The 15,262-nt window shown below is 43.4% G+C and overlaps 1 protein-coding gene across 1 annotated transcript in view; it reads right to left on the minus strand.

Moving 5' to 3' along the window:
- Nucleotides 1–2,347: 2,347 nt before the first annotated feature.
- Nucleotides 2,348–15,262, minus strand: part of LOC125762883 (protein bowel) — a 49,674-nt gene continuing 36,759 nt past the window's right edge. The window contains exon 3 of the mRNA XM_049425476.1: nucleotides 2,348–4,952. Within this exon, the coding sequence (XP_049281433.1) occupies nucleotides 3,473–4,952 (1,480 nt within the window). The 3' untranslated portion in view covers nucleotides 2,348–3,472. The remainder of the gene's footprint in view (nucleotides 4,953–15,262) is intronic.

Below are 15,262 nucleotides of genomic sequence, written 5' to 3' on the forward strand. Positions count from 1 at the left end.
ATATATCGACCGAATAATGCGGAGTGACATACCAAGCCATACTCGCGTGAAAAGTTGAGGTTTACGATAGTTAAAGGTACAACAATAATGGTAAGCATTACAGTGTGTAGCTTGTAATTTGGAATGTGTTTTCTATGCTGCAATAATATGAGACAGAAATTATGGAGATATCATGGTGTGGAACTTCTTGTTGGAGTGTTTAACCTGTCCCGTCTATCCGTATAGTGTGTCCTTGCTCACAATCCTCAAGCAACGAACGACTAAACACAGAACCAAGTCAATCGATTGAGATGATATCGTTACTGTAAAAAACAAACTCTGCCTTAAAGATTTGAATCAAGAATCAATATCCGTAGTACCACTGATTGTACGGCTAAACGAAACAAGTATGAACTCTCAGGATATAATAAGAATGTGAATTCCTCTAAGGATCTAGTTTGAGGAAGCATTTTGTTGAAGTAACGAAGAAATACAGCTTGGCACACTACAATACTATTTTTGTTTAGAAGATCTTTAATCGTACGCAGACTTTAAAGCCATCCCGCGAATCCCAGATTACATGGTCTTCAAAATTAATTTTGAATAAGAAGTGTATTTCGTTGACCACTTAGATCTGAACAGTTTCAGACGTGATCTTCCGAGTAAATATGAGAGTGTAGTTCTGGAATGGAACAAAACTTAACAACTTCCAACCTTCAGGAAATGATGCGAAGCGAATTTGAATGATCACCAGCAAACACAACATTCCATAAATAATTAACCATGAATACCTTGGAGCACTAAACGTCCCCAAAAAGAAATAGACATTTAAATTATGAGTCCTTTGTTCTTCCAACGTTTTAATCCTTTAAGAACTCCAGTCCAGGAAATGGTAAATTGTTACAAAAAAAAAAGAAAGAAAGAATGACAAACTTGTTAGAAGTTTGTTCTTCCCAAAACTATCGACACCTCAGACAATCGATGAGTTGCTTTCGGTAACATACCCCGAAATCTTGGCCACCACAACGAGAATGCCGCATGTCGTTAGACGTTTTTCTTTCCTTTCGTAACGAAATGTTTTTTTTTTCTCTCCATCCCATTGAGAGAACCAAGGAAAGAAGCGAACCCCATGGGCACCGTCTGAAACACGAGATGACAAGAAAAATGACCTCGATGTCACGTTTAGGCGACAAAAGTTGCGGACATCGTACCGCATGGTCGTCGCAGTCACCATTCCCGGGTACATTCTTGTACCGTGTTGTTTGGCCCAGGTCGAAATACCCGGATCGTTTGGATTTGGAGCTGAGGTTGATATTTTTTGTTGTTATTGTTGTTTCCTTCCCTCTGATGGCTTGTGTGTTCAATGGGAATCTTCTCGCCGTGTTTGCTTTTCGTATGCCTTGTGCTTTTATTTTTTAAATCCTTCGGTCAGACTTCCTTAGCGGAGGTTCCTTTTTACCATTCTTTTCTGTTCACCTCTTTCTCTCTATTTAAACTTTATTGCCATAATCGGATTATCTGTTAGGACTTATGGGTTACTTCCTTAGCTTTTCTTTTCGACTGCAAACGGTTCGTGGAATTGTATGTCGGACACCCCACGCTTTCGCCCCCTCCCTATGCGAACTGTTTATTTTTTGTTTGTTTTTTCGATGCTATGTTCGTCTTTTTTTCTCGCTGCTTATCAAAACTTCTTCCTACCTATCGATGGGGTTTTTTTTCGTCTTGCTATCAAACTTGTTTTCCTTTCTGTTTTCATGTATCTTCTTGTGTTTGGTTGTTTCATTTCATCTTCAAGGTTTTTCACATAAGAACCATTTTTTGCTGCTTTGTTTTTATCCCTGTTGTTGTTTTTTCTGTTGGTTTGCTGCTTTTGTAAGCCTTTTTTGTGTTCCAGGTTCACCGTTCAATTCGCTCTCCATGCTCGGGACTCAATTTTCGCCGGTTGTTATCCGTCCGATATCTGCTACACGCGATGTGTTATGTGGAAGAAAAAAAAAGGATCTGCAAGAAATCCCCAACGGCTAGCTGGTCGAACCAGTGTCTGGTCTCACGGCATTCTCGCCTAACTGCGCTAATGATATGGTTGAATTTTGCAATTCTTTCCAGAACTAATTAGACATCACGCAAATGAAGAAACGACCGATCGTCTTTTACCTTAATGGGGATCATCATACGATCCACCATCACTGTGATGGCGCAGGTTCTCACAAACAATAGCTCTAATGAAATGGTTCCGTTCTAATCCATTAGTGTTGCTCGAAGCACCGGACTGCAGCAAACGATGGAACCGAAGGCTCAAAAGACAGGGGATGATAATTTTCTTTCCAGTGCATTAGGTGTTTTGAAGAGACGTATTAATAAATAGTAATTGTTACGTTTTGAAAAATCATGTTTTCCTTTATTTCGATCGCTTCAAGACATTGAGGGGAAAGATAAAACATAATACAGTTAATGAAAATGATTGTACGATTTGTGGACTCTCTCCATCTTGCGCCGCGTAATCATTCGGATGATCTACATTCCTTATAAAGTCTAGTTAAAAGCTCCAAATGAGCGCACGAGTCAAAGGGTATTTTACATGTTCGAGCGAATCACAAAATAACTTACATTAGGATTGTTTATCGTTATTCCTGGCTACATAACAGTTCCTGACATATGATAACCTCTATATACTTCTACATAGTAAATGACAAGATGGGCCTCTGTACAGCACCCCTAAAAGGGACATTGAATATGGCTCCATCATTCAGACATTCGGTGTGTGTGTTTATGGTTAGCTTTAAATGCATACTAAACCCGAACTGTTGTAAACCGACCATAAACAGGTCAGTAACTGAAATCTAAACTACCCCGCGGGGCATAAGGAGGCGTTTGCTGAACGGTTTCGGTACCGGATCAGGTTTCTACTTCGACGTCGTACTTACATTGTAATATATCACTAACAACTGCCATTTTGGCTCTACGTTGGCCACGCTATCAAGCCCCGGAACTGAACTACCGGGAACCGGATGTGAGAGAATCACTACCGAATCAGATTTTCTTAGCTTATCCTCTGGAACTGGGTTCTTAAGTGCGAGACTCACCTGTACATAACCTATCAGATTACCGTATCTTGGAAGAACTTCCCTAATGTTTATCTATTCGAAATACTTATATGTTACTGGAAGTAAAACACGGCCATACCACCGTTTTGCTCATCTAGCTACACACTATATACTGCAGATCATCATGTAAAGGCACTGTTGGGATTACCTCTCTAGCTTAGCTTAGCTGTAACATAACCTACCAGCACTTAGTTGGGAAAAGTTGTTCTAATGCTGTCTACCGCTCTTGGAAACACATTCACATGAGAAGAAGAAACCGGCCTCGACACTTGGTGTCGAACCGATGGATCTATACTAGGAGAGATGCATACTTGTACCACGCGTCTTCGGAAGCAGAAGTTTTTCCATTTTGTACTGTTCGTCACCGGTGACACTAGTACTGTAGGGCACTAGCGACGCATGATGTCCTCTATACTGAAGCCCGTTTTGCGTGGTGGTTGTTGTGGTGGTGCCACTACCTGAGGTGCTGTGCTCGTTGCGGACGGAGAAGCAGTGGCTGATGCACCACTTTTCGATGTACTGGAGGTTGTCACTTGCGATGCTATAACTGCCGGATGATGGTGGTGTGGTGAGGCTGCTGAAGTGTTACCAACTCCGCTGCCCGATAATGAACTCGACGAAGTTGGTGCTGGTGGCAACACGACGGGGAGGTTCGAAAGGTTTGCCAGATTGATTGGTACCGCCATCGAGCTGGGTACGGCGGGTGGAGGTGGTGGCGGTGGCAGCGCAAGACCCGGCGGAAGATGGGGTGAAAGCAGCACCGGAGAGGCAGCCGGTACGGAGGGAGACATGAGAGGCATTGGTTCACGGTGCGGTGAGTCCGGTGGTCCGGAGTGTACATCCTCCACCAGGTGACTCTTGTGATGTCCACGACCATTAGGAGCCATATGCAAACTGCGGCCCATTATTGGATGAGGTTCACCGTCAGGGCCCATGGCGCGTTTACGTAGTGGAATGTGACTGAGAAAACTGGCCCCATTGTCCAGAAGTCCTCCACTAGATCCACTCGTGATGGTGGCTGACGCACGTCCGATCAGTCCCATCTTGTGGTGGAGATCACGTCTTACATGAAGCATCGGAACGAAAACATCTGGTGCGTGTGTGGATGGATGTGGCATCGTGAGTGGTCCACTGTCGCGCGAATCTTCCCCATGTACTGAGGGATGCATCGAGCTGGAATGCTGTGAAGATTGGGAAGACATCGAAGAGCGACTACCGTGATCGTACTGTGGACGCATCGTGTACGGACTCTTTGAACCCATCGGTCGTTCATGGTGACACTGTACAACCGGCGTTGGATCGGGTTCATGTCCCGCCACACTGATCAGGTCATCCTCTTCCTCGTCGTCATCCTCGTCTTCCTCGTCGTCGTGTACGGCTCGACGTTTATTCAGTTCCGGTCGCCGTTCGTCATCTTCCCGCTCATCATCGTCAAGTTCCGCCGACACTGGCATATCGAGCGGTGGCGATACCGATCGATGCCGTCCCGCCGGTGAGTGTACGGGTGAGTCCACCTCCAGTACCGACTCATCTTCATCCCCGCTCAGCTGATGACCGTCATCATCCACCCCAACATCGAGCGCTTCCGACGGGACGTCCCCAACCGTGTGCGTCAGTGCATGGCGTCGTAGGTCACAGTTCCGGCGGAAGACTTTCCCGCACGAGTTGCACTCGTACGGCTTGTGATCCGTGTGGGTGAGCAAGTGTGTTTTCAGGTTGGAACGCTGATTGAAGCTCCGATTGCACACTGGACACTTGTGGGGTGATTCCTCCATATGCAGGATCTTGTGTACGGCGAGCGTCCGCGACTGGCAGAAACCTTTGCCGCATTCGGTGCATTTGAATGGCTTTTCCTTCGAGTGGATGTATCTGAAACGAAGGAATTGAGAAGAGAGGAACATCAGTACCGGTACGGGTCATGTTACGCAAGGGTCGAATTTGGGTGACCTCGAGGCATTTGTGACTATATTTGGAACGTGTCGAACCCTTGTTATTGTCTGGCCAGTGAAAGGCCGTACTGTATTGTGTCGTTGAAAGTTGATACGTTTGAATCAGTGAGTCATTAGCAAAAAACTGAAAACTGTAGAAGGTACAAAGGTAATGAATACCAGGAATCTTTTCATTATAATATCCAAAGTTTAGTTTCTTTATTTTTGAATTATTATCAGTTCTCATAAATTGTATTGAAAGAACCTCGTTTCTATCAATATATCTGACTCCCTCGGGTTGCAATACATCAGAATCTAGCCGTATTTGGCTGTTTATTGTAACCAACAAAGATATGATGGTAAAACAGTTCCATCTAAGCATGAATTGATGTCTCATGTCATCACCAATTCATCATCCCGCCCGTACACGACTTCCAGCATCACACGATTGCTTAGAGATCTTGGAAGGAACCTATCTCGAGAAAGTTTCTACACAGCACCGAACTTGGTAAATGAAATGTAGACGAATGTCTCACCAGCGGGCATATCGAATAATTCGATTGTGTCGAGCTGCCATTACAGAACATTTTCGATACCGGTTCCCCCTCTTTAGTGTGCTTCCATCGAGCCATCGCATCATGGACTGCGGTAAGTAGCCGACTTTATCTGCTCGGTTTTTCCCGGTAGTCAATAAGCAAACCAAGAAGATCTAGGAAACGTACCGCGGTTCGCTCATGTCAGCGGGCAACCATTTGAACCCTTCCCGCAAGATGGCGGCTCCAAAAGGGGGGGATTTTTGTTTTGCGTGCTACTGCGGTTGTTCCTTGCACTAAATGGTATCGTAACACGATACCGATACCCAAGCACACTATCATACGGAGGCAAATCTGGTGCTGTGGTTGTTGGAAGACACGGTTTACCGACAGCGGCATGCAGTCGACTGTGAAAGTGGAAGAAGTCGTTTGCTTGAGGTTTTCCATGAAGCGAAATGGAAAAACAATCACAAGCACGGGAAAGGAGGGACTTTTTTCCACCCCCTATTTGGGCGTACCTCCCAGATTTTCTTTTGCTACAACTTGCTATACATAAGAGCGAGGAGTGAGAAACCAATTCGAAAGGATTGATTCCACTTCCGACCCGACGGGTTACGAGGATGGGAAGGCAAATGATGGCAAAAAGATTGCACGATACAGTTGACTGGTTTGCTAAGGGAGATGGTTTACCGTGTACGGTGGTTGCCTTGACTTCGCTAGAAACTGTGTACTGTTTGAAGTGCATGTACCCGATTCCTACTTGCCGGGTACTTGTCGACTCGGAATCGGAGCGGTAAGTGATCTGATAAGAAAAGAGAGAGAGAGAAAAAAAACGTAGGAACGAAACATCCGTTGCGGATAGCGTCAACCATCGATATTGAATTAATGAATAGCAAATATTGATGCTCTCGGTCGGAACTGGCGCGTGGCATGCGTATCGATTCGTGATGCAGCAGCGTAGTAAATTTTGTGCCTTGCATGTTGTGAACCAGCATCTCAACAATGTTGCAGTCAACGTGAATTCAAAGAGCGAACACATTTCACACAGAAATGATGTTGAAACGTTGGTGAAAAATCACTTTGTAGTGAACCACATTCCGAGGAACATGCTCATCTCATGATGAATGTTGACAGTGGTAAGGAGTGGTGATTTAGCTACCCGTAAGACGGCTTTAACCGTCCATGGATGCACAAAAGCACTTCCGCTCCATCGTACAGTGGCGGCCAGTGCAAAACTATCGCACCGAACCATGGTGGCATAATTTATTGGGTAATTTACGACAGAAGCACAAAACCACTCGTGTCCATTTTCCCACCGCTTGGTCTGGGTCCACTTTTCGACACTTTTACACTTGGGTTTATTTTACAGGTTTTTTTTATTGTTTGTTGTGTTTTTTGGTTGGACTAGCAAAAAAAAGAACACCAGACAAAATGGACGATTCCAGGCTGTCTCATTAGTGAAAATTACAGCGGTGACGATCTCGCTGTGCCGGTTTTTAAGGTGGATGATTTAGGAATTATGATAATAACACACCATAATCAGCATCATCTTCGGAGTGCGGAAAAGGGTTTTCGCCATGAATCGTCTGCCAACTGCTGACGGCTTCCCGCCGGAAGATCATAAAATAAACGTCACGAGAAGTGTTGCTGACGGGAACAAATCGGACTACGGTCCGCCGTATTAAGTTGACTACGCGAAGGATAGTCAACTGGAAACTTCTTGCGCAAGTTTCTTTTGCCGTTGATAGGCTATTTTCCGTAGATCGGCGATTGAGCAGTTCTGACAGTAGGCTGTGTATTGAAAACTCAATATCAATTCCTAATGTGGAGTGCCGCTCGAATCGCCTACAGAAAAGACTCGTAGGTTCCAAGTTCGGATAACAAGTGAAGTTTTATTGAAAATTATCCAGCTTATATACTAACAAAGTTTAATGGTATTAGTTCTTATTCTACACGCAGTAAGTGTGTGTTAGTTTCAAGAACGTAAGGGTAAATTCCTAGTTTACCTCCTAATGTTAGTTTAGGATTCTGTAATGCGATCCGATTCGGCCTTGTTTAGTTAATTGCACCGAGCGCATAGGCGCGTGTTTCCTTACCGCTACTGTGCGTACGTTACTCAGATGCAAGCGGCTACCCGATGGAATTGTTTTAAGGATCAAGTGCAAGTTTATTATTGCCTGCCATATGCTACGGCTTGCGGGCGTATGGCGCTTATCGCTATTTGTTTTCCTCTCGTTCGTAGATGGATGCCGTTTTACTCGCGTCGGAGCCTTACCGATATTAGCATTGCGAGATGCCCTATGCCTAACTATTTCGGGTAGTCGATTGTTTAAAATATCAAGGCTCGAACAAGCCAATCCTTGTGATGTGTTTATTACTTGCTTGCCTACCGCAACGCGGTGGCGTTAGATCGCGTTGATCTTTCCCTATTTTCTTTTGGTTTCATCCTAAATAAACACATGGCTAAGTTCTGTTTTGGTGCTCTATCCTAAACCTTTTTAGTTATTAAATGTTTATGCTATTGAAAGCAGGTCATTGTGCTGCACATGCGTTCCTTACCCTGAGTTGAACGCACTCGAGTCGGTTATTCTATTTTCCATTTTAGACCTCCTTCGCTTGACCTACGCAACGCGTGATTTAATTGCCGTAGAACAAACCTTTCCAATGTTCTTATCTATTTTGGTCTAATCCAAACCCTATGTAACATTTTTCAATGCCAGCTATTGATTAATCTTGCATGCCTCCTGCCTGGTGAAAGTGAATCTTTTTCTTTCTTACGATAGATCGAATTTTCTTACGCGTACGCTTGTGAATTTTGTCGCGTCCGTAACATTCCACCCCTGGTAAAACTACCTGTTAGTTTTACCAAATTTCGCGACATTATTCCTACTTAGTTTCACTCTTATTGAATTGATACCTGAATTGGACGCATGTTGCTGCTTTAGCTGATGAGTTGAAGAGTGGGCATACTTGTAGGATGTCGTTGCTATGATGACGCTGCTATTGAGGACTATCGATGGCGCATATGTTGGGGTATAGTTTGGTTTTGGTGTTTGGAAGACGTGGTACCTGAGTTTCTTCTTCGTCGTTCTCGTTGATTGTGACGACTTCTGGTGATTCGTTTTCATATCGCTTTTTCATCATATGGTTTCGATGCGATAACAGATTCGTCAACGAATCCCAAAATGCGGCTAAGAGCTGCCAGCCGATGCCATAGATGTCGTACAGGATTCTACCATGAATTACGGTGTCAATGATGAATTTAACGACTCGAGTGAACATGTAGATGCCAATTGCCGTAGACGTGACGTTGCCCAGCCACGTTGACCATGATACGAACTTAGACCAGTATTTATCGAACGCGCCGTGAATGATATTCTCAGGAATTAGAGTATCAAACGTGAAGCCTTGAAGGTTTGGATGCTGACCAGATATCATCTTGTGTATGATCGAAGAGGCGATCCTCTTATTGCTTTGTTCATACACCATGTCCTTCATTTGTTGTAGACTTTCATAGTCATATACACCACTTTTCATCAAACTTGGTAGTGGAGTGTAGGACCAGCTTGTTATGATGTCTGTCGTTAACTCTTGCGGTGCCGTCGTCTCTCGTAGCCCTTGATCTGTTGTATACCATCTTCCTCCGATGTTGAATTTCGCGGGAAGAATTGGCGAGCAAACTATTTGGGTGCCTTTCAGTTGTAACATTCTAGTTACTGGCGCTATGAACATCGAGCGATTGTTGTATTTTACCGGAACTTCCTGATAGCATTCATCTCTTTTCTCATAGGTGACGAACACCGGTTTGCATTCAATGATGTACAATATTTCTGCGGCAACTACCGCCGTGTGCCCAGGTCGTTTAATCAAATTAGAAACGAATTCGCTAGGATTCAGACGAGCTAGCGTTAGCTTTGTTTCTAGAAGCGCCTTGTCGACTTTGCACAATTCCGTCATCACCGTTGTGTAGACGTCGTTCAGCTTTTGCCCGAGGTAACTTTCCACTAAAGTTATTTTGGAGTTGAAGTAGGTAAAGAGATCCAGGTTTCTCCCATTTACCGCCTTGCGTTTAAACGGCGATTGATAACCGTTTAACTCAAGTATGAATATCCTCGGATGGTCCGTTTTATAGCTGTTGAAGCCGCAGATTTGCTTCACATCGCGAGCCCTTATGGAAAACATTTGCTCGTTTGTCAGTAAGGTATACACAGCATTCGTATTAGCAATCCCGTCGTTGCCGAACGTCTTGTTGACCGTACCCTCGTAGATGATTTCGAACTCAGTTCTCTCGCACAGTTTTTGATGATTTACCTCCCAGGTGAGGTAACCGTACTCGGAATCCAAACACCAACCAACACTATACGGACATACAACGCCATTTCGCAGTATTATTTGGTCTTCTTCGATGTCAACCGTTGCCGTATAGTCGAACATGCTGATCTCGTACTCGTAATACACCAACGCGTTTTCCCATCTACCAGATGGCGTCGTGTAGAGTCCTCCGACGCACGCTGAGCCCTTGACACTGCCGATGACTAACGTTTGCCCTCTTGTAGTTTGATTGCGTCGTACTTCCCTAACCTTGTGATTGAGAGAGAGTGAAACCTCACCTAACGTTTGGTCATGTTTACATGCTCCTGGGGTGAATTCCTTTATAATATATGCAAACCCTTTTTCATATTCTGATGTGTGAGACCAAGCTCCGCAATGCTTAATCGTTCTCTTGATTATTACCTTACATTGGTGAACGTGAGTTACTGTCTTTGGACTTCTTTGTAATACTTGTATTCTGGTCTCTACTGTTGTTATATTCTTGAATTGAGGCATACAAGAAGCTACTTTTGTGAGCGAATAACTCGTTATGTTGATATTATCGTTTGCACAGTCATATGCAATTAGACCGTTTGCCGGACTCCCGAAGGCTCTTGCTGAAATGAAAAGCAACATCATTATTACCAGGTTCCACGTATTATATTTTCCCCAACGAGTATTAGCAGTATTCGATTGGTATATTTTTAAACGCTCGTTTGCTTCCTTTGCAGCCGTGACATCTTTTGTGTTAGCCCTTAGGATCTTAGCGTTCCTTGCGCAAGGTTTTATTTGATGTTTCTTTACCTTACGCTTTATTGGCAATTGATCACTTTTTTCTGTGATAGTGTCTTCTGCGTGGACCCCATTGATATTTTTATCTAATGAAATCGATTCTTTTTTCGACTCCTTACCTTCTTGCTTTATAACCTCTTTTTCGTTATAAGCGCCCAAAAACGCTATCCCAGTAGCGGGTCTGCAGTATGTACCTATTGCAGTTTTTACTTGAGCGGATCTTATCTGTCCGTCTTTATGCATCGTTTCACGCATGCTATCTTTTTCTTGGACTATCATGGCGTGATCTTGCTGTAACAATTCATTGCTACCTAATTTCCCATAGACTAACCAACCTAGTCTTGTTTTCATTCCAATTGGTTCTTCAGGTTTGCCATATCGATGTTTAATCCCCATTAATAAATGATTATTGTTCAGTCCTATCAAAATTGTTGGACGAACGTTTTCAAAACTTTCAATTGGTAACTTTTTTAAGTGGCGATATTTCTGACTCATCTCATCGTAACATAGCGATTGGACTGGCAATTTTAATTCTCTAATTGTTCTTACGTCCTTTAAACGAAAACCTCTTTTCGTTGCACCTTTGATGACCAATTGGACTTTTTGGCTAGCTTCATGAACCGTTTCTATGCCTTGTGCCCATGTGAGCTGAAGCGGTGTTTTTGGCCCGGTTAAATTCAATTGTCGAGCGACATTCGCATCTATCATTGTCAATGATGATCCAGGGTCCAAAAATGCATAAGTATTAATGGATTTATTTCCATTAATCAATCTTACCGGTAATATTTGATAGTAAGTTTCACATGTTCCTTCCACCTCGTGGTGGTTATTTATCTGCTCCGGTTGGATTGGAACAACTTGTCTTACATGAAGCATCTTGTGATGCTTATCCTTGCACCCGGTGATTCCACATGGCTTAGCGAATCTACAATCCTTGATTGTATGTTTGTTTGATGTCAAGCATCCAAAACACAATTGATTTTCATTTGCTATTTTCCCTCGCTGTGATGGAATTCGCTTTACCAGTGCGAAGCATTTAACCGTCTTATGCGGCTTGCTACATATTAGACAACCTTTAGTTATCTTTTTAGCCTGTTTGACAACTTTTCCTTTTTGAATTGAGGCTTGTTTCTGCGAAGTACCCTGATCATGTAAATTAACATGCCCCTTTTGAGTATGAAGACTAATCGTGCTCATCATTTCCGCCGTCTTGGCGTAGGGTTTGAGCCACCGACATAATTCTTCTAAGTTCTGCACGTCTAGTGATGACGATGCAGCCGCCATATGTTCCGCTCTTTTCACTTGAATGTGATGCGGTAACTTGGCCGTTAAATCCATAACTAATCTATGGTCATTTAGGTATGTCGGTCTTTCCATCAGGTGTACAATTTTGACGAGGTTCTCCAAAGCACTCGTCATTTCCGAGACCACGTTTTTAGATTCCTTTCGTATTTTTTGAAGATCGTTTAGCAACTCCAGGTATACTAAATCTGGTCTCCCGAAAGTCTCATTTAAACGTTTTATTATCTCGGGAACATTTTCGGCCTCCATCATCAATTGTTGAACACTTTTATAAGCTGTTCCTTGTAAAACCTGTTTGAGACGATTCAAGTTTTCTAGGTTAGAAAATTGTCCTTCTTTGGACGTGTCGTCAAACGTTTTCTTGAAGTTGGGCCATTCCTTAGGGTTGCCATCGAATTTGGGTAATTGCATCAAGGCCTGTCTCTTGATCAGGATCCCTATCTGGGTGGATTCACCACCGTTAGTTGCCAGTAGCTTAACGAACTCCTTCGTTTGCTGTTGTTGGCTAACTATTATTTGTGATACAATTTCTTCGAAGCTTTGTTTCTTCCCCAAACTTCCTTCTGGGTTATTTATTTCGCTTTCTGCGAAAGTCTTGATCTCACCCTTTTGTCGATTAAGCTCGTTCTTAATCTGTTGGCACTTGCCACATAGCCAGCATTCCTCTGGCAATGGTTTCTGTGTCAATTTGACACATTCCAGGTGAAACCATCGGTCACACTCCGAACATGTGACCATTGTTTCTTCAGAGGTATCCACCTTATAACAAAGTCGGCACCTGCCGTTTGTATTTGTTGTGAATTTGTAAGGCATTTTGGACGAATCAATGATTTCCTTGCCGTGCTTATTAATAAGGATGGTTTTACTTACCCTCTTTTATCGGATCGTTTTTTACCTTCCTTTGATGCCCCGGCTGGAATCGTTGTGTGATGGTGAATGATAAAACCGCGAATGCTGAGTCTGAACTTGACACCTTTGCCCGTATATTACTCACTTTTCACGATAGTAGAAGTTTAAGTATAGTGTTTATGAACGATTTCTTTCGTTCGTTTAGTAACTAAATAACTGAAAACTTCTTATCAATTTTTCACCATCAGTTTTAACGTCACTTGTAACTGCCTTACTGAAAGTTCTGCTCTTCTACTGACTTAGATTGTTGCGACGCTTAATCACTTTTTAGCCGTCTTCACTAGTCACTTGATACACAGAACTATATTGCTGTTCTTTTGGCGACAGCACACCTTTCTTACGTGATTCGGTCACAGAGAATGCAATTTCGCGCAAGCTATTGCAAACTCCTCTCTGGAGCCACCATTTGTTGCTGACGGGAACAAATCGGACTACGGTCCGCCGTATTAAGTTGACTACGCGAAGGATAGTCAACTGGAAACTTCTTGCGCAAGTTTCTTTTGCCGTTGATAGGCTATTTTCCGTAGATCGGCGATTGAGCAGTTCTGACAGTAGGCTGTGTATTGAAAACTCAATATCAATTCCTAATGTGGAGTGCCGCTCGAATCGCCTACAGAAAAGACTCGTAGGTTCCAAGTTCGGATAACAAGTGAAGTTTTATTGAAAATTATCCAGCTTATATACTAACAAAGTTTAATGGTATTAGTTCTTATTCTACACGCAGTAAGTGTGTGTTAGTTTCAAGAACGTAAGGGTAAATTCCTAGTTTACCTCCTAATGTTAGTTTAGGATTCTGTAATGCGATCCGATTCGGCCTTGTTTAGTTAATTGCACCGAGCGCATAGGCGCGTGTTTCCTTACCGCTACTGTGCGTACGTTACTCAGATGCAAGCGGCTACCCGATGGAATTGTTTTAAGGATCAAGTGCAAGTTTATTATTGCCTGCCATATGCTACGGCTTGCGGGCGTATGGCGCTTATCGCTATTTGTTTTCCTCTCGTTCGTAGATGGATGCCGTTTTACTCGCGTCGGAGCCTTACCGATATTAGCATTGCGAGATGCCCTATGCCTAACTATTTCGGGTAGTCGATTGTTTAAAATATCAAGGCTCGAACAAGCCAATCCTTGTGATGTGTTTATTACTTGCTTGCCTACCGCAACGCGGTGGCGTTAGATCGCGTTGATCTTTCCCTATTTTCTTTTGGTTTCATCCTAAATAAACACATGGCTAAGTTCTGTTTTGGTGCTCTATCCTAAACCTTTTTAGTTATTAAATGTTTATGCTATTGAAAGCAGGTCATTGTGCTGCACATGCGTTCCTTACCCTGAGTTGAACGCACTCGAGTCGGTTATTCTATTTTCCATTTTAGACCTCCTTCGCTTGACCTACGCAACGCGTGATTTAATTGCCGTAGAACAAACCTTTCCAATGTTCTTATCTATTTTGGTCTAATCCAAACCCTATGTAACATTTTTCAATGCCAGCTATTGATTAATCTTGCATGCCTCCTGCCTGGTGAAAGTGAATCTTTTTCTTTCTTACGATAGATCGAATTTTCTTACGCGTACGCTTGTGAATTTTGTCGCGTCCGTAACAAGAAGCGAAACTGCAACGGCCCCCGGATAATCCATTTCATGTGAAATGGTGCCTATGGATGAGCTCCGTTCCACGTTGGTTAGAACATTACTTAGTAGCTTAATTAGCGGTAGCATTCCTTCTGACTTCTGACGCCGTGATGGATGAGTCCACCGGGGACCACCAACAAAGGGTACCGTTGCACCGTCGTTAGTGTCGCGTAAGTGTTTCTGGGAAAAGATTTAAACACATCCATGCTGCGGACAGTGCAGAACCGGCAGCTTCCCCATTGTATGCTGGACAGCACAATGTGTGTGTGTGTGTGTGCTCCAAATGTGTGAACGTGTCCCGAGAGGCATACATGCTCCACTAGGCATTTTCGGGAAAAACTGGAAGCAAAGGACCACCATGTTTAATGCATTTTTAGGCCTGCCAGTTATTGTTCCGGTTTACGAGAAATTCAAAATTCCCGCAACCGGACAGGGAGATGAGATCCTTTATGTTAGCCAAAGGTCACTTTTAAACAACACCCAGGGGATGGTTTTTGGGGGTTGTTCAACGTTTCAGTTGAAAGCTTCCTAAAATGTGTGTCCATTTTTGTGTGTGTGCGTTGCCGCCGGATTGCCTACATGCAGGCGGTTCGTATCAAAACGTACCGTCACTATGGTAATGCGGTTTTTCGCATGTTGGTTTTGTCGGGTGTTTTATGCACCTGTTTGGCGCACAGTATGTAACAATGGTGATTTTAACTGCCATTTCATCGTGGGTAACGAAGCACAAAATTAAACATACAAATTGAGCTGGATGATTGTGTATATTTCCGTGTGC

This window comes from Anopheles funestus, chromosome 2RL, assembly GCF_943734845.2.
Source record: "Anopheles funestus chromosome 2RL, idAnoFuneDA-416_04, whole genome shotgun sequence".
Taxonomy (NCBI): domain Eukaryota; kingdom Metazoa; phylum Arthropoda; class Insecta; order Diptera; family Culicidae; genus Anopheles; species Anopheles funestus.